The sequence below is a fragment of the Manis pentadactyla genome, chromosome 10 (assembly GCF_030020395.1).
Source record: "Manis pentadactyla isolate mManPen7 chromosome 10, mManPen7.hap1, whole genome shotgun sequence".
NCBI classification, from domain to species: domain Eukaryota; kingdom Metazoa; phylum Chordata; class Mammalia; order Pholidota; family Manidae; genus Manis; species Manis pentadactyla.
Window position 1 is genome coordinate 5,473,355 of NC_080028.1, and position 23,025 is coordinate 5,496,379.

Consider the following 23,025-nt stretch of genomic DNA (forward strand, 5'->3'; position numbering starts at 1 on the left):
CACAGGGATTTATGAATATTTGATTAACTGCCTTGGTTACCAGCCTTCCAGGTGTTCTGAGCCCACCTACCTCCCCCACCCCCCGCCCAACACACTGTTCCAGGGATGCAACTCTGCGAGTTCATTTCTTAAGTGAAGTTGCTTTATAATTTTCTTGTCTTAGAGCACCTTGTCCAGGTCTCTAAGATTTAAAATGTGAATTTTATTTATTTTAAAAGAGTGGTTCTCAGCTGTGGGCTATCTTGACCTCCTCAGGAGATATTTAGCAACGTCACAAGACATTTTTGGTTGTCGCAACAGGGGTGGGGTGTGACCAGTATCCAGCGGGGAGAGGCCAGGGATGTCGCTAACTGTCCCACAGTGCACAGGACCGCACTGCCACTCCCCTCCCCACCACAAGGAGCTCCGGGGCCCCATGTCAGTGGTACTGTTGCCGGGCAGCTGCATCTGGGGAGGTCTCCGGCCCACTAGGTGCAGCACTAGCAGAAACCTCAGCCTGGACAGGGGAAGGCTCTTGACTCTGGGCGAGAAAGAACTCTTGAACGGATCAGATGAGTGTAGGTAAGGAAGGAATTCATTAAATTAAGAGCAGCAGGGAATGGCAGCTGCCTTGCAGACAGCAGAGAACAGGGAAAGAGGGAAAGTTCTCGGCCTAGGGCAGATTCCCTTGCTAACTACAGAAACCAGGGCCACCTGGCATCCTGTGTCCGCTTGGATCTGCACAGCATGGGGACTAGCTCCCACCACTCCAGGATTTGGGGGGGCCCACGGAGCACAGGATGGAGTGAGATTATGTTCTTAGAACTTCCCAAAGAAAGGAGATTTTCAGGTAGGCTATGAAGAGCAGATTGCACAGCTGCAGTTTTGTCCAGGTCACCCAGGTGACGGAAACACACAGGTCCAAATCTGAGCTCTTAGCAGCCCCTTCCTACTTATTAGGAGTGAAGTGGAGACAGAGTGCAGACTTGGAAATAAAATGAAATATCAAGGAGACAAACCACAATAATTTGAGCAGTGAGAAAGCTGTATTTGAAAGTACGCACTTAAGGAAAGTGCGGGCGTCCTCAGAGAGGAGGCATGCTGAGAGTTTGGGGATTCTGTCCTTTAAGGCTTTCAAGAATGGGGCAAAGGGCAGACAGGGCCGGGGTTGTTTGGCATAGGCTTGACTTGTGGTCTCAAGATGCTTATCTTTGGTGAGAGACACCATGTTTCCTCTCCTGTTATCAGTCCTCCAGCTAATTCTGCTAAGTAAACCCAACACAAGAAATGTATTTTCCTGTTCTTCTCCAAGCTAGTGGTTACCCTCAAGCAGTGGGGACAGAGCAGTTAAGACTGCCTGCCCTGCCCTAAGATAGGCTGTTGGGTTATGTCTGATTACCAGATAATATGTTAGGAGTCTAACTTCTCAATTCTCTGCTTTTTAAAATGGAATCTTAGCCTTAAGATGGAGCCCCTCCTGTTCTTACTATACTGTTTATATCTCAGCATTTTTCATCCTAGGCAGGAAAAGTCAGTCGTGATGCCTGTCCACATCCCTGCTCTGTCCCAGCACTGCAGCTGCTCAAAACTGCTGCCGAAGTCCCCGCCATGGCAGTGCTGGCGCTCTTCAGGAAACCAGGTTCACATGTTCACAGGGGCTCAGACTCCGGGATTCCACCGCTTCACATGTTTCTTAGCAGTGGTGGTAGGTGCAGTGGTAGGTGCGGTGGTAGGTGTGTATGTTTCTATGTTTTGGCACAACTGGAAAACGCTAAGGTGGCTGTACAGATGTAGCAATAAAATACCCCATTTGGGACTCGTTCAGCAGGCGTGCTGGTCCACTGTCATTCCTTATTTAGTGGGAAACGTCGCACTGTCTAACTGAACACTGAAAGGGGGAGGCCAACGTGTGTGTAAGAGTATGCTGTAGATTTGTACGATGAGATGCTACAGGCCCCTTTCTGATCAGAGTCCACTGTGAACTTGGCATTGATCTCCAAGAACCCATGTGCCGGCTCATGGACCAGAGCGTAGGGAATGCAAGCAAGAGACAGGGAAGGCAGGGGGTCAGATAACGCTGGCGGTCATGGCACTGTCAGTGCAGAGGGAGGAGAGGTTGTGAGGGCTGGTGTCCCTTCAGCGTGTGGGCAAGTGGGCTGTGACACGTGGCACCTGCACACGCGGAGACGCTGTTCTCGGCGCTGGGCAAGGCCTCTCTCTTGGTCTTTCTTGGGACCAAAGGCACAGGATGGCTGGCCACAGCCAGCCGGCCTGGGAGAAAGAGAGCAACGGCCCAGCAGAGCTCACCAATACCTCGGGGCGTCGCCTCCCTTAGGGGTGTCCCACTAACCGTGTGGTGGGCGGGCCTGCCCCCAGTACGCTGCGCTTTCACGATAAAGAGCTGTTCCCGAAGAAAGTGTTATGACAGTTGTTGTGAGAGTCCTTTTTTTGTGTGTGTTATAAAAGAACAAAGTTCAAGAACATAATCTTTATTTCTCTTAATCCTCTTATAGCATCACCTCTAGAAACCAATCTCACAAAGAAGACATTATCACAAAGTTATTTAGATATGAAGACCACTATACATCTTTGAAGAAAGAACTACTGGTCAACACTGTAAGATTTTTGAAACCCTTCTCTGGTGAAAAACTCATTGTTTCTAAGAACAGTAACACTCAGATCAAGACCAATAAGAATTGTATATTCATTCATTTATCCATCCAACGAACATTTTTTTAGTTCTTCTTATATGCTAGGAATCACTCGAAGTGCTTAGGGACACAGCCTGACCTCAAGAGTTGGGCCTAGTTGGTAGATGAAATAGAATTCACTGCAACAGTAAGATAAATGCCAGGGAATAGAACAGGGTATGGCAAGATCACTTAAGAATGGAGTGACTAGTCATCATTAACTGTTTAATTAACAAGTAATCCAGACCTATTGAGCCCTCCCCGACCCCAGCTTACAGTTTATGGATTCATAACCAACTTGTATCCCATAACAGGAATATTTTCTTAGTTTCAAACTGACCTATTTAATTGTTTAACTGTATTGTGAAATGAGGCTAATTCACGAGTCGGCAACTAGCTTTAGACATTAGCTCCTGTCCCACTTCAATGTTTGTTTTAGAAAGCAGAGTTTGGATACTTTTGATACATGACGAGTTTGTTACTTACTAAGCACATGCAGTAACCAAATCTATAGTGAATATGGAGGGATGCCACCAATTACTTTGCCTCAGACTCAGGTGGGATAATGTACAAAGGAGGAGTTACTTGGCCTCGGGATCAACCTTCCAAAGCCCCCCGGCCTCGGGGTGGTCTGAGCTACAGGCAGCAGGCCGAGAGGCGGCCTGAGAGGGGCGGCGGTTTGCTCTCTGTGCTGGAGACCGCAGCTCCTCGCCTCTGTCAGTCCAGAACGCCATTGCTCAGGGTTTCCAGGCTTGGTGTAAACTCGGAGGTAGGGGCTTCTGTTTTCTTGGGAGAGACATTTTAGCTAGCATCCCTGTTTTCATTACTCTTTACAGACCTATACTCCTTGCTCCTATAACTGAATGAACACACTGACCAACAGTAATATTGCATGCCTACTATGTGCCAGGCACCGTCTGTGTGATGTACTTGTATCCATTCTCTTCAGACTCAGCACCTCTGTAAGGCAGACATTGTTATTACCTTCATTTGACACTTTTATGTCTTCCTCATTGCCAGAAAGGGAGCTTCAGTATTAAGTGACCAGCCTAAGGTTCCCAGGTAGTGAGTGGTGGAGCCGTGATTCAAAGCAGGCACCCTTCGGCCCTGGGCTGCCAGTAAGCATGCTAGCAGGGCCACTGAAAGATAAATGAGGGCTCTTGTGTGTTTACCTACCTCAGCTTCTATTAGTAAATTGAAGAAGTAATTTAATTAAAAATAGTGCAATCTTCACCTCTATTAATGGAGGACTGTAGTAATGCTAACCACTCCAAATATTAGACTATTTAACAGTCACTGATGTACCGTTCAACAAACAGAATTATCAGTAAGCACGTAGTGTAGGTGAGGAATGGAGTGCGTGCCCCGATTTGGGGCACATGGGCTGACACATAGTAAGTAATGCAGAATTCCTGCCGACAAGGAGCTCACACTCGAAGTATCGCAGAGCAGCGGTGAGCACCAGATACCTCGTGATTGCAGCTGTGGTTTCCAAGGGGGACTTTCTGCTCACCATTTGCTTTGGTTTGGGCCACATCTGGGACCTGGAAGGAGAAGGAGCAGAGGGACAGAGCCAGGAGTAAGCAGGGATGGGCCTTTTGCCTGGCTGCAGAGGACAGTGTGGAAACAGGTTCCTTTCCTGCTATAGGGAGGGATGCAGAATTATTAGAAGAAAGATTGCTTTAGATCTGCTCCAAGTCATACATCCCAAATGGCTGTATTGCTCTCCTCACACACTGCCACCATTTCCCTGAGTAGACCCAGTACCCCGACCAGTTACATTAAATCAGGTATGGCTTACTTTCTATCACCCAGAAACAGTCTATTCATCTACTCTTATTCTCAGTGTTATTATTTGCAGCCCACATGCTTTTATAAATAGTCCAAAAGAATCTCACCCACAATATTAGAATTCATAATAGAATTTAGAAGGTCATTTGATACTAGGCCAATATAAAAAGATCAATATTTCTATAAGCTGCAATAAACAATTATAAAAAGACAAATTTAAAAAATATTTCTAATAAGGTTTTTTAAAATCAAATGCCTAGAACTATACTAGCAAAAATGTGCAAATTATCTATACTGAAAAGATTAAAAGATTGCTCATAGAAGTAATTATAATATTTCACAAACTTTGAGGAAACATAGGAAGAATACTTCCCAACTCATTCTCTTTGGCCAGTATTATCCTATTACCAAAACCAGGCTAAGAGATCATGAGAAAAGAAAACCACAGACCAATAACCTTTGTGAATATAGTTGCAAAAATTCTCCACAAAATACTAGCGAACCAAATTCAACACCATATTAAAAGGACTAAAGGCAAAGACCATGTGGAATTTATCCTAAGATTGCAAGTTTGGTTTAACTTCCAGAAAAATCAATTAATATAATATACAATATTTATAGAATTAAGGACAAAACTACACGATCATCTCAAAGGATGCAGAAAAGCATTTGAAAAATTCAACATTCATGATGACAACTTTCAACAAACCAGGAATAGAAGGGAAATTCCTTAACTTGATAAAGGGCATTTATAGTAAACCCATAGCTAACAGTATAGTTAATGGTAAAAGACTGAATACTTCCCCCTAAGGTCAAGAAAAACATAAGAAGTAGCTCTTGCTACCAAAGCTCCCGACAGTGCAACAGGAAAGGAAAGAAATAAAAGGCATCCAGATTGTAAAGGAAGAGGGGAAACTGTCTTTATTCACACACAACATGACCTTGTAATAGAAAATTCTAAGGAATGCATATATACAAACTACTAACACTAATAAATGAGTTAAGGTTGCAGGATATAAGATCAATATACAAAAATCAATATACAAAAATCTGAAAGTGAACTTCAGAAATCAATTCTATTCACAATAGCATCAAAGGAATAAAATACTTAGGAATAAATTTAACAGAAGAAGTAACAGACTTGTGTACTGAAATTGCAAAGCACTGTTAAAAGAAATTAAAGAAAATATAAATAAATGAAGAGACATCCTGTAGTCATGGTTTGGAAGACTCAGTATTATTAAGATGACCATTCTCTCCAAATTGATCTGTAGATTCAAAGCAAAACCCATCAAAATCCCAGCTGGATTTTTTGCAGAAGTTGAACACTGAGCTTAACATTCATAGGGAAATGAAAAGGCTGCAGAATCACCAAATCAATCTTGGAAAAGAAGAATGAAGTTAGAGTACGTGACCTTTCAGCTTGTGAATTTTGGTATAAAGTTGCAGTAATGAAGACAGTGTGGTACTTGGATAAGGAAAGACATGTTAAACGATGGGATGGAACTGAGTGTACAAAAATAAACCCTTGTCTAATTCAATGGGGGAAAAGAATCTTTTCAACAAAAGGTGCTGAGGCAATTGGATCTCCATACACGAAAAGATGAATTACCTTACACCATACACAAGAATTAACTAAAAATGGGCCATAGACCTAAATATAAGAGCTACAATGACAAAATTCTCAGAAGATATATGCATGAATCTTTGTGACCTTGTGTAACACAAAGATTTCTTAGAAGTGACACTAAAAGCATGATCCATAAAAGAAAAAATTGATAAATTTGACTTATCAAAATTTAAAACTTCTGTGCTTCGAAAGCTGCCATTAAGAAAGTGAAAAGATAAGCCACACTGGGAGAAAATATATGCAAATTACATATCCAGTAAAGGACGTGTATGTAGACTGTATAAGAACTCTTAGACTTCAATAAGAAGACAGCCCGATTCTAAAAATGGGCAAAAGATTTTCACAGCCCAATTCTAAAAATGTACTATAGCCAATGAATACATGAAAAAACACTCAGCATCATTTGACATTGGGGAAGTGCAAATCAAAGCCACACTGAGACACCACTTCACTCCCAGCAGGGTGGCTACAATCTACCCAGTTAGACTATAATACGTGTTGGTGAGAATGTGCAAATGGAACTCAAGCACTGCTGGTGGAAATGTAAAATGGTACAGCCTCTGTGGAAAACAACAAGGCAGTTTCTTTAAAATTTAAATAGAAATTTACCACACGACCCAGCAATTCCACTCCTCAGTTTCTACCCAAGAGAAATGAAAAGTTTATATCCACACAAATACTTGTGTGCATGTGTTCATAGCAACATTATTCATAATTTCCAAACTGGGAACGATCCAAATGCTCATCAACCTGTGACAAGATGAGGAAAACATGGCATAGCCATCCAATGGAATAATAAGACTAGAAAGGAACAAGATACTCACCCATACGACGTGGGTGAACCTCAAAAACATTACATTAAGTGATGGAAACCAGAGTCAAGATGCATACAGATGCATATATTGTATGATTCTATTTATATGAACTGTCTAGTGAAAAGCAAATATAGGGAACCGGAAAGTAGATTCATTGCCTTAGACCAGGGATGGAAATGGGGAGTGACCGCACATGGGCACAGGTTTTCTTTCGGGGTGATGAAAATGTTCTGGAATTGGAGAGTGGTGATGGTATATGCTATGTATACATTTATTGGGAATCATAAAAAAACTAGTTGTCATTGATTCCTATTTGGACATTAAAATTTTGATTATCACTCCCAAACCAAAAGGCATATATATAAGCATGCATATGTCCTCTAAATTATAATTTTCCCCAAGAGAACCTTATATTCTTTTCAGATCTGGGACCTCAAAGTTTTAATAGTTGACATTTGCACACTGCCTTATCTCTCAATAAGCCCTTCCATCCCATCTACAGTCACAATATCTCTACGAGGAGGGAAGGGTTCTTTTTCTCCCATTTTTCCAGTAAACAGGATTGCACAATTTTTATGTTTAATTTACTTATTGGTAATTTTTTATTCTAGGGGAAGAGTTTGCCTCTTAGTACTTTGTCCATAATATGTTTTCTCTATGCAGCATGGCTGAGATTTTTCTTGCTAAGTAATTATCCATTTATGTAATTGATGAGGATGGTGGTAATGAAAATAAGCATAATGAATATTCTTAGTAAATTGGCAAGTTGTAATTGAATTTCTGGGACGTTTTGTTTCCCGTGTGGCTGAGCCACATAGCCCTCAGGTGGGCTTGGGGCAGGAGGACCTGTTGAAGCCCTCTGAGAGAGCCGACATTTCACCTGCCCCAGAGAAGGGGTCAGCCTGTGCCTGCAAAATCAGCCTCTTGTCTTCACGTGGGGCCAACTCTTGCCCAAGCCCAGATGAAGAACATGGTAGGAACTATGCTGCCCAAGTTCTAGCCTTCCCCACCCGACCCTGCTCTTGGCATATGTGTTATATGTAATGATCATCAGTTGAGGTATTCGTGTTTCAAACCAGAATTCTAAAAATTCCATTTGGCCAAAGTTCACTCTTTATTAAATGATGCTATGTATATGTATAATGCTTTTCCTCCTTTTCTTCTTTTTTAAAAAATTCCCTTATATACACTTTCATGCTCAGAAACCTGATGGACAGATAAGAGGGAAAGAATTGCGACATATTCTAAATGGCATGGTTGTAAAAATCAGTGATTCGGAATTCAAAGAACTAATGCAAACACTTGACCCTGGGGGCACAGGATTGGTCAATGTCAACACGTTGATCGAGCTGCTTGAAGAGAACCCTAGGGTGAGTTTATGACAACTTCATGCTTAATTTTCTATTTATGGCAGGGAATTTAAGTATCCTTAGTAAAATAAGAGATGCAGGTGAAATATAGCTTAAATAATGAATGACCACATTTTTCCCGCTGAGTTAATTTTCATTTTAAGTAAGAGTTCGGTGTTTTTTGAGTTCTTTGATTTTAACTTTTAGTTTCTAAATCTTATTGGTGGGTGATATTTGATGTTTCTGAAAACCCAGCCTGGAAGACAGCACCTTTATCTGCGTGATGTATGGTGCTTCCACAGCTGTCTCCCTGCAGCCACGGCTTACAGAGGCGTGTTTGTGAATTACTCCTCTGGTTCTCATCAGTATTTTTAGAGTGTTTATGTTATTTCATCTTTTTAAAAAATAACTGCTTGTTGCCTCTAGTGACTAACACTTGCTCTTAGTATTTGTTTCCTTTGGCTGAAAAGTTGACAGAGTTTTATTATTGGAAATGCTTCTATGACTTTAATAGCTATTAGCATTTAAAAATTTTAAGAACTTTAAAAAATCAGATTAGTTTCAGGTAACGCATGCCATAGGCAGCAAGAACAAGATTCTTGTTGAAAGGTTTATAAATACTTCTTCTAATAGGTATGAATTAGCTCTTCATTGTGATGTTAGGATCACATCCTACCTTGTGCCTACCTTATGCAAGGTGACAGCTACACTCTAAACCAGTGTCCTTTGGTCCTTCATGAGTTCTGATTCAGAAGTGAGTCCCCAAAACAAAACAAAATACACAGAAATAAAGAACTACACCTTTTCCTGAACTCCACTGTGGGACGGACCCTGTGTTAGCTCTTAAGAATCATTACCTCTGACCATCACAGCAACCTTGAACATGGCCATCTTTTTCTCCAAAAACAAAAATAGAGACACATAAGCAATCTGCTTTCCATGCAGCAAGTGGTGCAATCTTCACTTGATAGATATCAGATCTAGTCAGCTTCATGCTTCAAACCCTCTAATGGCTTTCAGGACTCCTAGGATAACGCAGAACTTCCCAGCCCAGTTGGCAAGGTACCCACGTGGTCCAGCCCTACTGCCTCAAGCCTGGTCTCCCCTGGCCACACTGGCCTCGGGTCCTTGGGGCCCCCAGGTTCCCTCTCCATCCCTGACGTGCTGCAGCTCCTCCTTCTCTTGCCTAATGGGGCCATTCTCCAGATCTCAGGGCACCCAGAGCCTTCCCAGGGATGCTCCCTGACACCGCTGACAAAGCCTGTCTTGCAGTCAACAGTCTCACACACCTGTCACAGTGTCATGCTTTTGTCCGTATGTGGTCGTCTCTCCATGAAGGCACTGCCCATGGTGCCTGCGGGGGATAGCCCAGCCCCAGGAAAAAACACTCGCAAAGCAGTATGGTGAGTGAATGAGTTAATATGAAAGAATTAATTAGAAAAGGTAGGAAATTCAGATGTGCAAATAGACAAAACTAAAAATCACCACTAATTCTAACACCAAGGAATTATTAGCCACTGCTATACTTTGCTGTATATTCTTCCAAACCAATATACCTATACACATATACTATTTTTTTGGAGCTTTATTGAATTCTGGCTGATGAAAAACTGCAGATATTTATATAGAATTTGATGAGTTGGATACATATCTAACATATGGTATCTATTTTATTTTTAAATGAGATCATATAATTAATGATTTTTTAGTCTGTGTTGTCATTTATTAGCATATTATTAGCACTGTCAATAAAAGCACTGCTGTATAATTTTTTTTTTTTATTGAAGGGTAGTTGACACACAGTATTACATTAGTTTCAGGTGTACAACACAGTGATTCAACATTTATATACATGATAATTCTAGGTACCAGCTATCACCATACCAAGTTGTTACAATATTTTGACTATATTCCTTATGCTATACATTACATCCCGGTTACTTATTTATTTTACAATTGGAAGTGTGTACTTTTTCTTGGTTGTTGTTGTTAGGGCATCTCTCATATTTATTGATCAAATGGTTGTTAACAACAATAAAATTCTGTATAGGGGAGTCAATGCTCAATGCACAATCATTAATCCACCCCAAGCCTAATTTTCGTCAGTCTCCAATCTTCTGAAGCATAACGAACAAGTTCTTACATGGTGAACAGTACAAGGGCAGCCATCACAGAAACTTTCGGTTTTGCTCATGCATTATGAACTATAAACAGTCAGTTCAAATATGAATACTCATTTGGTTTTTATACTTGATTTATATGTGGATACCACATTTCTCTCTTTATTATTATTATTTTTAATAAAATGCTGAAGTGGTAGGTAGATACAAGATAAAGGTAGAAATCATAGTTTAGTGTTGTAAGAGAGCAAATGTAGATGACCAGGTGTGTGCCTGTAGACTATGTGCTAATCCAAGCTAGACAAGGGCAATAAAACATCCACGTATGCAGAAGATTTCTCTCAGAACAGGGGGGGTGAGGTTCTAAGCCTCACCTCTGTTGATCCCCAATTTCTCACCTGATGGCCCCCCTGCGACTGTGCCTGTCTTAGGTTGTTCCTCCCTTGAGGAATCTTACCCGTCTCTGGCTAACCAGTCATCTTCCGGGGCCATACAGGGAAATGTGAAGTTGGTAAGTGAGAGGGAAGCCTTATTGTTTGAAAAGGTTAGCTTTTTACTTCTTTGAATATTTATGCCCTGTGGCTTCTATGCCCAGCATTTGTCTTGAGGTATCTTTACCACTTGGAGGAGTTATGATACTCGGTAAATTTGATATGAGGCACGAATTCCATTTAAGGGTTGTAATTAGGAAGGAAGAAGAAAAGCTATAGAAGTAGCAGGCGGAAGAAAACATGGGAAGATTGATTATTTCTTTGACATATCTTCTTGTAGAGTAACTTCACTGCTGTATAATTTTAAAAGATACAGAGTAACTATTTCCCTGTTGCTATAATCTAGGTATTCACTTTTCTTCTTTTTATAAATTTTGTGACAATAAATATGGTGGTACTTGCTTTTTTATATCACTCTATGGTAATTCTTTTAGTATAAACTTCTAGAAATGGAATTATGGGATCAAAGTATATATCTCTAAAAATTATTTTATTTAGTTAAAAAGAGGGATATAGGTATAAAGTACAAAATGCAAGAGATGTAAAAGGGGATACAGTGAAAAGTAAGTTTCCTCTGCCTCTGTTCCCTCATCGCCCCCAGAGGCCGTCACCCGGACCCCAGAGTCTATACTTCATCAAGGTGCCTGGCATTGTCCCCTGTCAGCACTGCCACCTTCCTTCCTTCCACCGTGGCCACTCTAGCAGGCAGAAACGCCCTCATTAGTCTTTTATTTTGCACTTATTTAATTTCTAGGTTATATATTTTTTCATGTTTATTGTACTTTTTAAAAAATAAGTGCAAGTTAAATGTTATTACTCCCATATCCAGATGGGGGCCAGAGGGCAGACTCACTTGTCACCATCCCACAGTCAGGGACAAAGCTGACAATCCATGTCCATCTTCCTCCAAGCACCTACTGCCTTGATGGACAATTTATATTAGTATTCATTTTCCTTCTCAATTAGATAAGAAAAACATCCTCCTCTACAGACACCAAGGTGCCGCTCCTCCGGGCTTGGGATTCAGTAAGTAACACTTTCCTTTGTGGTCCAGGGTGCTACCTACCACCCCACGTTACAAACGTGCAGCTTGGTAAATATGTTTGTTTTTTATGTTAGATGGAAGAAATTGTTCATGACTCGATTACTGGGAATCTAAAATCCTTCTATGATGTGCTACGGTCATATGACCTCAGAGACACAGGGCTCATTGGTCTAAATAATTTCAAGAAAATCATGCACATATTCTGCCCATTTTTAACGACTGAACATTTACTAAAGTAAGTTTTTTGGTAACAAAATTAATCCCACCCTGTTTTTCATCAAGTCTGTTTTCTAATTCTGAGCCTTTTTCTACCTATGTTTGTAATATTAATAGATAACATTGATAAAAGCTAGTATTTCTTGAGCCCTTAGTAATATTGGGTGTTGGTTGAAAGCTTGGCACGTGCTCTGCGATTTAGTCCTCACCACAGTCACGTAAGGTGCTATTATTCCCTTTCATGAATAAGAAAACTGGGGCCTGGAGAAGTTAAGGACCTGTTCAAAGTCACTCTGCCAGTAAGCAGTGGGGCCTGGGCTCCAGCCTGGGTCCCACAGTGCCTGCTTTCTCGATTATATACCGTTTTATCTCCTGGGGTGTCTGGCTATGGTCAGCCGTACTGAGAATGGTAGCTTGAATTGCATTTGTGTTTCACATTAGCTTAAACCTTAATTTCTGGTGGATGAACCAAAGCTGGAATGGGGCAGGGATGTTAAGGGAAAGAAGAGGACAGTGTCTTGAGGGCCCCCAGGGGTCCTGCCACGCGTCTCTCACTCTGTGCATGTCTCCCCTTGGGGCATACGGTCTGGTTGCTTCCCTCTCTTCAGATGACTTTGAGAACCTACATCTCGGCGGGGGCATGCCTCCCACACCACCTCCCAGAAGTCCATCCTGCTGTCCCATCAGGCTGGTTGCTGCGGAACAAGAGCTGCCCACCCTGGGGGATTGCTGGGTTGTCCAGAATTTCCCACTGTGAGCAGCGGTCTGGGAGATTAGGTGGAAATCCAATTGAATCACAGGGATTTCCAAGTCTCTTTTGCTCCTTCTGATTGGAATGTTAAAAATCTTATTTGTTGTTTTTGTTCACATTACACTGATTCAAAGTGATCCAAAACACAATTGATCTATTGGCAGTTGCCGGCCACTTGAGTCGCCTTTCTGTGAACATTCATGTTTCATAACCCATTTTTCCTGTGGTGGTTTTTTGTAGCAAAAGATGGCTTTATAAGAAGGGGACAGCAAGGCAGAGGTTTCCGGGCAGGAGAGGCTCGCAGAGCGTGGCGAGCTGGGCTTGGGTGTTGGCATTTGTCTGAGTTTATCAGATGCTGGCAGGAAGATCGGTTTCCTAGTGTGTGGAAGAAACACAGGAAAGGGGGGAAAGTACAGCAAGTTGAGAGAGGGTCCAGAGGGAGCTCAGGGTGGGGGTAAGGGCCTGGGCAGAAGCCAGAGGCCACATTGATGCTCCTGTCTGCAGGGGCTTCGGCCACCTGTGGCCTTTGCTGTGTGCAGTCACAAGGGAGGGGGCTGGGGATTGAGTGGGCAGTTCACCTGGCCATTCCCTCCTGAGCATAGGGGGTGCCCGCTGCAGACTTCTGACCTACATTACAGAAAGCCCTTCATTTCCAGGCAGTGTGACGTAGGGGGAAAGGGCTGCAGACACCCCAGCATAGTGTATAGGCACTGTAGAAGTGCATGCCCTGTGCTTGGAGGGCGCGGGGGAGGAGTGCTCACTGCCAGCCAGCCAGGCGGCGCGGGTGGCAGGCAGGAAGCTTCCTGGGACTTGATGCTTGAGTCTGGAGAGGACAGGGGAGAGCATTTCAGAAATGGAAAAGCCCAGAGGACCAGGGGCCTGCGGCACATTAGGGGCCTGGCAAGTCATGTAGGACTATTGGGGCAGGAAGTATCAGAGAGAGGAAACAGCAGGGGGATGATGCTGAGGGACTGGCAAAGTCAGGCACGGGTGCCCGCGCGTGTCCTACTAAGGAGCTGGCCTCACCTGGGAGGGCTGTGGCTCTCCACCGGCATCCTAGGTCATCCGGAGGGCTTTGAAAATCTCTGTGCCTGTGCCTTGTCCACAGGCTGGGCCAGGCGCTATGACGTGAGAGTCCCCACTGGCTCTGATGTGTGGCCGGAGCTGAGAAGCACAGCTGACGGGGAACCAGGGCCTGCAAGGTGGCTTTTGCTGGGCGTGGGTGACGACTTCAGATTTGCAATTTACACTTTATAAAGATGGCTCTGGCTCCACTGTGGGGTTGGGACTGTAAGAGGGAGAGAGGAAAAGGGCAGGTGTGGGGAGCAAGGCAAGGCGGGGCATCTGCAGCGGGGGTGCCGCTTCGGGACAGTGGAAGAGTGGAAGGGTGATTGGGACTCCAAACAGGGAGGGTGCCGGGAGAGGCGGAGGGGCCCAGGTGAGTCCAGGGGCTGCTCAAGCCTTCCCTTCTGGGGGAGTGCCATTGCCGGGTAGGAAACAGAAGGAGCAGGCCCATAATGGAGTGACAAGGCTGAGGCGGCGGCCCTGGGAGGATGTGGGACTCAGAGAGGAGCCTGGGGTGAGCTCCAATCCCAGAGTCCTCACTGTACGGACAGTTTGTTCAATTGTTCCACAGACATTTGTCTCAGAGTAGATGGAGGCCGTATGGGGAGAGGAGCCATGGGTCGGACCTGCTAACCAGCGACCAGGCTGGTCCCGCCAGCACAGGAGGTGCAGAGCTCAGGGCGATGGGACAGAAACGGCGGTGCTGGAGGCTGAGGGAGGAGAGGGTCTCAGGGGGCAGGAGGAAGTCAGCGGGGGTGGTGCAGAGGGAGCACGGGGGTTGGGGGGGCGGCACACACACTGGTGGCAGCAGGGCCCCGGGAGGGACTGTGCCAGCAGGACTGGGCAGGCCCAGCAGGTGCCAGCGACACTTGCAAGGAGTGTGGAGAAAGCGGAGTTGAGAAAAGGGTTCACGTGTGTCATGCACATGCTCTGCACTTACCTGTAGGCTGGGGGTTAGGTTCGTGGGAAGCCGGAGGCTGCAGCTAGAATTCGGGGAGAGCAAGTCGACTGAGCCGGGACAGGAAGGAGGAGCTGGGACTTCTGGGTCCGTCCCTCAGCTCAGGGGGAGGCCAGGTGGTCAGCCGAGAGGGGGCTGGGGTGGGAAAGGGAGCTTGGGAAACTGTTAAAGGTTTGGAACAACCATCCAGGGCCAGAGAAGGGAACCCCCTGGGATCTGTTTCCTTACCTATAAATAGGAGGATTCACCCAAACTGCAGGGATTCATGTTCTACCTTAGTATGTTTTATTTTCTTTATGTCAGCTCTTTTTCTTAACTATATTAATTCATTTAAAAAAAGGCCTTTTCTCACCACCATATGTAAAACAGCATCACTCGCCATAAAGAAGTTATCCTAAGATGCTATCATGAAAACAAAATGATTACATCCTAATGAGATGCCTCTATCTGCCACAGACTCCAAGCACAAGACTTGAGATCACTTTGCTAAGATGTAGGTTAATCAATAGAAAAAATATGAAATACATTAGACACCGCTTGAAGTAAAAGAAATTCTAATGTGCAAATATACGCTGAAAGATGGTACTCCCTGCCGGCAAGAAGGTGGAGAAGTTGGCTCCCTCCCTTGTGCTGGTGGAGATGTGAATGATAAAGCCTCTTTGTAAATGAATTTGGTGTAATAAGAATCTCCCCAAATTGAGCTAACCTTTGTCTCTCTCGTTCTTCTAGAAATATGTACCATGGACACACTAGAGGTTCAGGATATATTTGTAGTGCAACTGGCCAGACCTGCCAGGGGTGGGGATTGCAGCGTGGTGAAAGGTTGCTGAGGATGAGTCTAAGCTTCTGGCTCTAACCTGGGTCCCCGGGATTGTGGCTTGAGGCAGGGGAGGCTGGGGGAGGAGCCGCTTCAGGAGTGACCCCTGCAAGTTCCGTTTCGGGCATATTAACTTGGAGAGGAGATTGGGAACAGAGTGGCTGGTCACTCTGTCCCCTTTCCCATCCCTCCCATGAAGTAGCTCTACCTGTCACCCAGCTCCATTTTTCTGGCCCTTATCATTTATTTATGTCTGTTACCTGCACCACCTACCAGGGATGTAAAAGGCAGGGGCCCTGCTTCTTCACTCCTGAAGCCCCAGTTCCTAGGGGTGGAGCAGCGCCTCTTCATGGTCAGGGCTTCATAAGTGTTGAGGGAGGGAGGGAAGGAGGGAGAAGAAGGGGAGGGAATGGACCTAGTGGACCGGTCATGTAGACAGTGCAACTGGGTAGTTAAGACGAAGCCTCTCTGATCAATTCTCTATGACATACTCAGCCTTTATCTCTCTAAACCACAAATCTGATTGTGTCAAAACCCTGCTTAGAACACTCAGGTGTCCTCTTGCCATTAGGGAAACATCCAGACACTTTCAACAGAGTGGCTTCCCAGGCCCAGCATGACCCCCGCACCTGGATGGGGCTTGGGCTCTGCAGTTAGACAGCTCGGGTCACATCCCAGCTGGGCCCTCAGCTGTGAACTTGGGGAAGTTGCTTAACCACTCTGAGCCTCTGTGTCATCATTCAAATAGTACTTGTGAAGAGTGTGGTAAGGATCAGATGAGGCAACAGACAGCAAGCCTTTCGGCCAGTGCCCAGCGCACAGAAAGGTCTCAGTAAACGGTCGCTGTGGCCACCCTTGCTCATCTCAGCTGGGCCCGACTGAACTGCTTTCTGTTTCTTAAAAATGCCGACCTCTCTCTTTCTTCTGGACTTTTAAATGATCTGTCCCCTTGGTTCTGAATGAACAAATTCCTGGCTGCTGGCTCCGTGAGTCGGGGATTTTTCTAGTTTGTTCGCAGTTGTAGCTAATACTTAGCCCTGTGCTCAGTACCCAGCAGGATGACTATTTATGGAAGCAATTATCATCCAAGTACTTACTGAGCGAGAAGGTGTGGCTTCCGAGCTCGCACTCTGACCCCTAGTTGTATGTAAATCATCATCATGATATGGTGATACTGTTATTACAGGTACAGTTGATTGAACACAGACATATATAGCAAGTCAGCCCCAGTGCTAACAGCTTTAATGGGTCCTGTTACTTAATGTCTACAGTAAACCTCTGAAGTAGGTACTTTTATTATGTGCATATTATAGATACAGAAACTGAAGCACAGAAAGGGTGATGTGCCCCAGGTCAGCAGTTCTCAACCCTTTGATACTCTTAAAAATCATTGAGGACGTGGAAGAGTGCTGGGATATGGAGGACATCAATCAATATTCACTGTACTAGAGATGAAAACTGAGACATTTAAAAGTGCTATTGTAGAAGATGAATGGGTACTTCCTTGTTGTGGTTCTCTGTAGGCACAAGGAAAACTTTGGGGCTACAGAATAATGATCTCTAGGGTGATGAGGAGGTTGCGGGGTTCTAGCTGGTGTCACCAGAGGCAGCTAGTAACAAGCTTGTCAAGTGCTGTAGAGAAACTGAGTTAGTCTCCGGAAACTCTCTCTAGCTCCTCATTTACATCCTAAACATTTCTACAGCATTTCTTAGACAATGTCAGAAGACGAAGCCCACCTGAGCACATGGTCCATCAATGGTCACATGTCATGTAGCCTCTGAAAAGTCCACCATACTTGAAAGAGGGTGAAACAGGCAAATAACATCTTAGTCATATGAAAAAAGTTTGGGTCTCCCTGGTGCCCTGGAAGTGTACACAGACCACCCCTCTTGAACACCTGCTTTCAGTCATGGAACTGTTGTGTTCCAGAGCTGATGTTCGGACCTAGGGAGGCCAATTCCAGGGCTCATAGTTCCTACTACTGTGCTCTATTGCTTGTGCATTTGAACAAATAGGTAGAATTTTGTTTTGGGCCTTGGGCTTTACCAACGTCGCAGCAATGAGCATGTACAACTTTTATGATTAGAAAAATATTAAAAAGCAAGATGTTGAAAAAGAAATAGATCCTGCTATTCCAATATAAGTACTCCCATAATTCCATATCAAACTTTCCAGTTTAAAATATCTTTCTTTTTTTGTATTTGTTATATCTTTATTGCTGTATTTGTCACAAACAATAAACTGCACATATTTAAATGATACAGTTTGAAGAAATCCATCAGGTGTGTATCCATGAAACCACCACAAGCTGTCAGTCAAGATTCAAACATTTCATTACTCCCAGGAGCTTCCTGTGCCCTTTGAAATTCATCTCCCCCACCCACTTAGCAACCACTGATCTGCTCTCTTGTCAATCCAGATTTCTTTGCATTTTCTAGGATTTTATATAAATGAAAGCATACTGGTCTCTTTCTTGCCAGGCCTTTCCACCAAGCACAATGATTCTGAGATGCATTCATGTTGTTTAATGCATCCACAGTCGGCTCCTTTTCGTTGCTGAGTAGTATTCCATTGTATGGCCTTACCACAGGTGTGGAGCCATTCATCTGTTGATGGACATTTGGTTTGTCTCCAGTTTGGGGCTATTATGAGTAAAGCTGTACAAGTCTTTGTGTAGACATGCATTTTTATTGGGTAAATGTCTAGGGGTGGAACAACTGGTTCCTCTGGGAAGTATATATTCAGTTGCCAAACTGTCTTCCAAAGTACCATTTCACATCCCCCCAGTAGTGGATAAGAGCTATAGTACCTGCCTGCCAGTACTTGGTAGGCTCCGTCTTTTTAATTTTAGCCATCTAATGGGTGTGTTCTAATTATTTTTTAAATTCAGACTCTGCAGTAAGTTTCAGGATATTGCTTCAGGAAGAATCCTTTACAGGAAACTTTTGGCAGGCATAGGAATGAATGGCCTGCCCACTGTCTCTCCAGTTCTTATTCCAAAGGACCAGCTGTTACGTGAACATTTTCAAAAGGAACGGCAGCAGCTGGGTCTCTCTGAGAGGAAAAATAAAATGAAAGCTCATATGAAAACTACAGTGCCTGTTGTGGAATGGGTACTTCATAAATATTTGTGGACCAGATGAGTATTTTAATATTTTATTATTTAAATAAGACTGCAAACTATAAATACAGTGATTAGAGTCAGGGGACTTTAGACCAAGCAGATATCTTAGGAAATATTGAAACTGACCTATTAATTCTAGAAAGCATGGACATCTGACAGGTATGGGGACTTGCCTCAGGTTGTGCACAAACTTAGTGTTCATCGTGGGTTAAGAGCCCAGGACTTTTGACTCCCAGAGAATCTGTCTGCCATTCAACTGTTACATACCTGCATTCACATTTATTCCTTTCCAGAAACTATTTAGAGTCCTTACCACTATTTAATATATATTGCAAAATATACCCATTAAACTGGTTAACATTTTCTAACATGAATGATAGAATTATTTAAATGATTGCCAAATTAAATTATAACAATAAAACATACTGAGTAAATCTATTAAAAATTGGACTGATGAATATTCTAGCCCTTCTTCATTTTGAAAAATACACATTTCGTCTAATGAAAAGATATTATTTTAATGTGCTTGTTCATAGCTTATAATAAATCCAGAAGGAAGGGCACAGTGTAGAACTAGTCAGCGGACTCAGTTTGTCATACCTCTTTTAAAAAGTTCTCAAGTAGAGAGCAATGGGAATATTTCAATGCTATGCTAATGACATTTTAATATCTGGGCATTTCAGTAGTAGCTGCTTTATAAATGGACAGAAAGATGGCATTTTAAGAGAAAGGTTAAATATTCTGTGATGAGGTATGTCTATCTCCTAAAAACCAGTGAAAGAAATAATGGCAATCAAGCCTCTCCTAAAGTGTGGGCATTCTGCAGGAGCTCGTAACAGCCACCGGAAGCAGCAGGAAAGGATAGAAGCCCGTTCCCCATGACTGTCTTAACGGCTGCCTGCCCTCACCCCAACTCCGGAGTCCAGGAGACCTGAAGAGCTGAAGACACAACTGTTCTCCAGTTACACACACCCTCTCATGCACACACAGCACATCACATAAAATCTGTATGTTATAAATCAACTTGGAATAATTGTTTCCTGTGGATGTTGGATGACTTCTTTGATGTAGTCACTACAAAATGGCCAATTTAATCGAAAGCTTTATAGTGGGTTCTGACTTTTAATGTTCCCAATTCATGAAAATATTTTGCAGCCATGTCTGCCCAGTCACATGCCATATTCAGCCAGCTCAAAGCACAGTTGAAAAACTTATCATAGGGATGACAAAAGCCTCTTCCCTAAAGCTCCCTGCCCCACCTGCCACCACGTACTGGCACCATGGAAGAGCTTTTACCTGGCAGTGCTGCTGACTCCAGTTCTGGCTCTGGAACCTACATGCCAAGTTCCCCAGTCAGTCCATTTAACTGAGCATCTGTTTCCTCATTTGTGGAAAGGGGATGGTAAACCTCCTGTTGTCATGGGTGAGGCCTATAGGAAGTACTCTTAATGCCTACTTGTGATTTCAGAACCAAGCCCATTGAGCATAAAAGCACTTTAACGAAGAATATGACAAAGGATGAAGTTATTGAAAAACTCAAAAACTGTATACAACAGCAGGACCCAGCATTCAGAAAACGATTTCTTGACTTCAGCAAGGAACTTAATGGCAGAATTAATGGGCGTGACTTCAAGAAGGTAGGAGAATGGCTTTCTCTGTCTTTCCTGAAGAAGTTGTTTTATTGTACTAACATGCTTTAAACGATAGGTATTAAGTTTTCAGCCAGGATTTAATCCAGGGAAAAGCAGAGCCATTTTAGGCATTTTTCAACCATTTAAAGGTGTTCTTTTAGTCAAAAATTTCTTTGGCTATTTTCTTCAGCCAGGGAGAAGTTCCCTCCATGCTGTCATAACAGAGCTGTGGTTTGTTCCTTGAGAAAGTGAAAAAAATCTGGCAGGAAAAACGAGACGCTCAAGAGTACTGATTTGCATGCGCTTATGGGAACTGGCAAGGTTCTGCCAGAGAGGACTCGGCTCGAAGGGTTCTGCACAGACTGCTCGGGAATTAATTTAAATGATTGCTTAAAATTCCAATTATGATCCCTCCAGCTAATCATCTTCAGCTATTTTTAAGGAAAGCATTTCAGCTAATATGTAGCAGTGTCCGTGTGGACAAATTTAGAAGAAGGCAGTGAAATATATTTCCAAGAAGAGAATAATTATATTAGTAGCTGCTATTTATCTAGTGCCTGCCCCCATGCCAGGCACTGTGTGAAAGGCTCTTTACTACCAAAGTTCCAGGCCTCCTGACAGCAGCGGCATGGGGGATGGAAGGAGGAGGGACCCGGCTAGAGGCACAGAGATGGGGTTTGATACCTACTGGAGCAGTGCAGACCTTACCCCAAAACAAAAAGATTTGGAGGTTGATGTTAGGGACCCTACGGGGTCCAGTGAGGAGGACAGGATCAAGAAATACTTAGGAACATGAGGGGTTGCGGATCAGGAAGAGGAAAGATTCAAGGATGGTTTCCTAGATTTCTGGTTTGGGGGACCAACTGGCTGATAGCCCCTGGTTACTGATGAGAACAATCTCAGTGGTGAATGGTGTTTAATCGGTGTGAATCATCTAATGCTCCCAGGGACCTGGTCCTAGAACCCTCTGCCCCCAAGGCACCTGGCACAGCCCTGACCCCTGATATGCAGTAGTTTTAAATGATCACAGTGCTCAAAGGTGGTGGTTCATAGAGTCGGTTCATAAGTTCAGGGGAGATGAAGAAGCCGCTGGTCTGCAGCTCTCTTTCAGAGAGAGAGCGCAGCTCCCTTAGGGAAGGGCAGCAGGTGGCAGCCAAGCTGGGCTGACACCGGGACTGCGGACTCCGAGGGCAGCGGCCTACCTCTGCTCCCCCGAGAATGCCTGTGGGTCTCTAAGCTCACTGCGGGTTCTCCCATCTCAGGCTCTCTCTGCCTCCATAACCAGCGACTCCTTTGCTCACATCTCTAGTTCGTATCTCAGACCCCGTTCCTGAAACTCAGGGCCCACCGGCCTACTCGCCTTCTTCATGGGGGTGTCGCAGAGCTGGTCGGCTTCTCACCAAAGCCACTCTGCCAACAGCCTTTCTGGTCAGCCAAGAGGAACCATTTTTCTAATTGCTCAGGGCTAACGTCTGGAGTCTTTCTGGACTTGCCTCTTTCACTCCCACTGAGTTCACCAACAAAGCCAATTGGCTCCCTTGGCCACCGCCCCGGAATAGACAGCTGCTCCCCACCCGCCCTGCTCCCGCCACACCTGTGGGTATGTCAGGACAGCGGCGGCCTCACTGCCCTCCCTGCGCCTGCCCTTGCACCACTGCCTGGCACTCTCAGCCGTGCCCCAGAGAGTCCGAGCAGGCCCCTCCCGCCCGGGCCCTCCAGAGGCCCCCACCTCACTCCACTCACAACCGGAGGCCTGGAGGCCAGCACGACCCAGCTGCCCATTGCCTTCCGACTTCCACGCTTGCCGCCCTCCGCCCTACTCGTCTGCCTCCAGCAGGGCCCCTCGCCTCGTGGCTGACTGTCCCCTCCGCCTGGGGCCCTGTTCCCTGGGGGCTGCCTCACCTCTCCAAGCCTGTGTTCAGCCACACTTCTTCCACGGAGGCCACGCTCACCTTCCCGTGGCAAACACACGCTTCCACCTGCCCTCCTGCCTCCACCCCCTTCCCCTCTTTTTCTTTTCACAACATTTTCACCTATGCCACGTGTATTGCACTTACTCCTTTGGTTCTTTATTCTGCTTTTTTGTCTTTCTCTATTAAAACATATAGAGGAAGACCAGCAAACCATTTGTGTCTCTTCTGGTCAGTGATACATCCCAAGTGCTTGGTACATAGTGGCCCCAGCAATACTTGCTGAATAAGTGGGTGAATTTGAAGGGCAACTGGAGTCCCCGCTGGAGCCCTGACTAGGACACCATGTGGGGACTGAGGGAAGCACACGTTTCAGAAGCCCGTGGGGATTCCTAGACGTGAAGCCGGTTCCCACACCGGCCCCTTGTGTTGCCCCAGACCCACCCTGGCCGGACCCCCACCGCACCTCTGAGTTTCTCTGCATTCCGGCCCACCTGGTGGCGGTGTGGGGGTGAGGGCAGCCCCTTGAGCAGATGTACTGCTGCTTCATGGCGCTGCCTGCGTGCCTCTGCACTCTCTGGGTCTGCCAGCTCCCCCAGGATTTCCAGCCACCCGAGCACGTGCCGGGGGAGGGGAGAGCAC

The 23,025-nt window shown here is 44.7% G+C and overlaps 1 protein-coding gene across 1 annotated transcript in view; it reads left to right on the top strand.

The window, feature by feature from the left end:
* EFCAB6 (EF-hand calcium binding domain 6) overlaps positions 1-23,025 on the top strand; it is a 209,668-nt gene that overhangs the window by 86,571 nt on the left and 100,072 nt on the right. Inside the window, 6 exon segments of the mRNA XM_057508338.1 lie at positions 2,493-2,595; positions 8,108-8,275; positions 11,832-11,891; positions 11,985-12,145; positions 18,609-18,766; positions 20,283-20,479. Coding sequence (XP_057364321.1) covers positions 2,493-2,595; positions 8,108-8,275; positions 11,832-11,891; positions 11,985-12,145; positions 18,609-18,766; positions 20,283-20,479 — 847 coding nt within the window.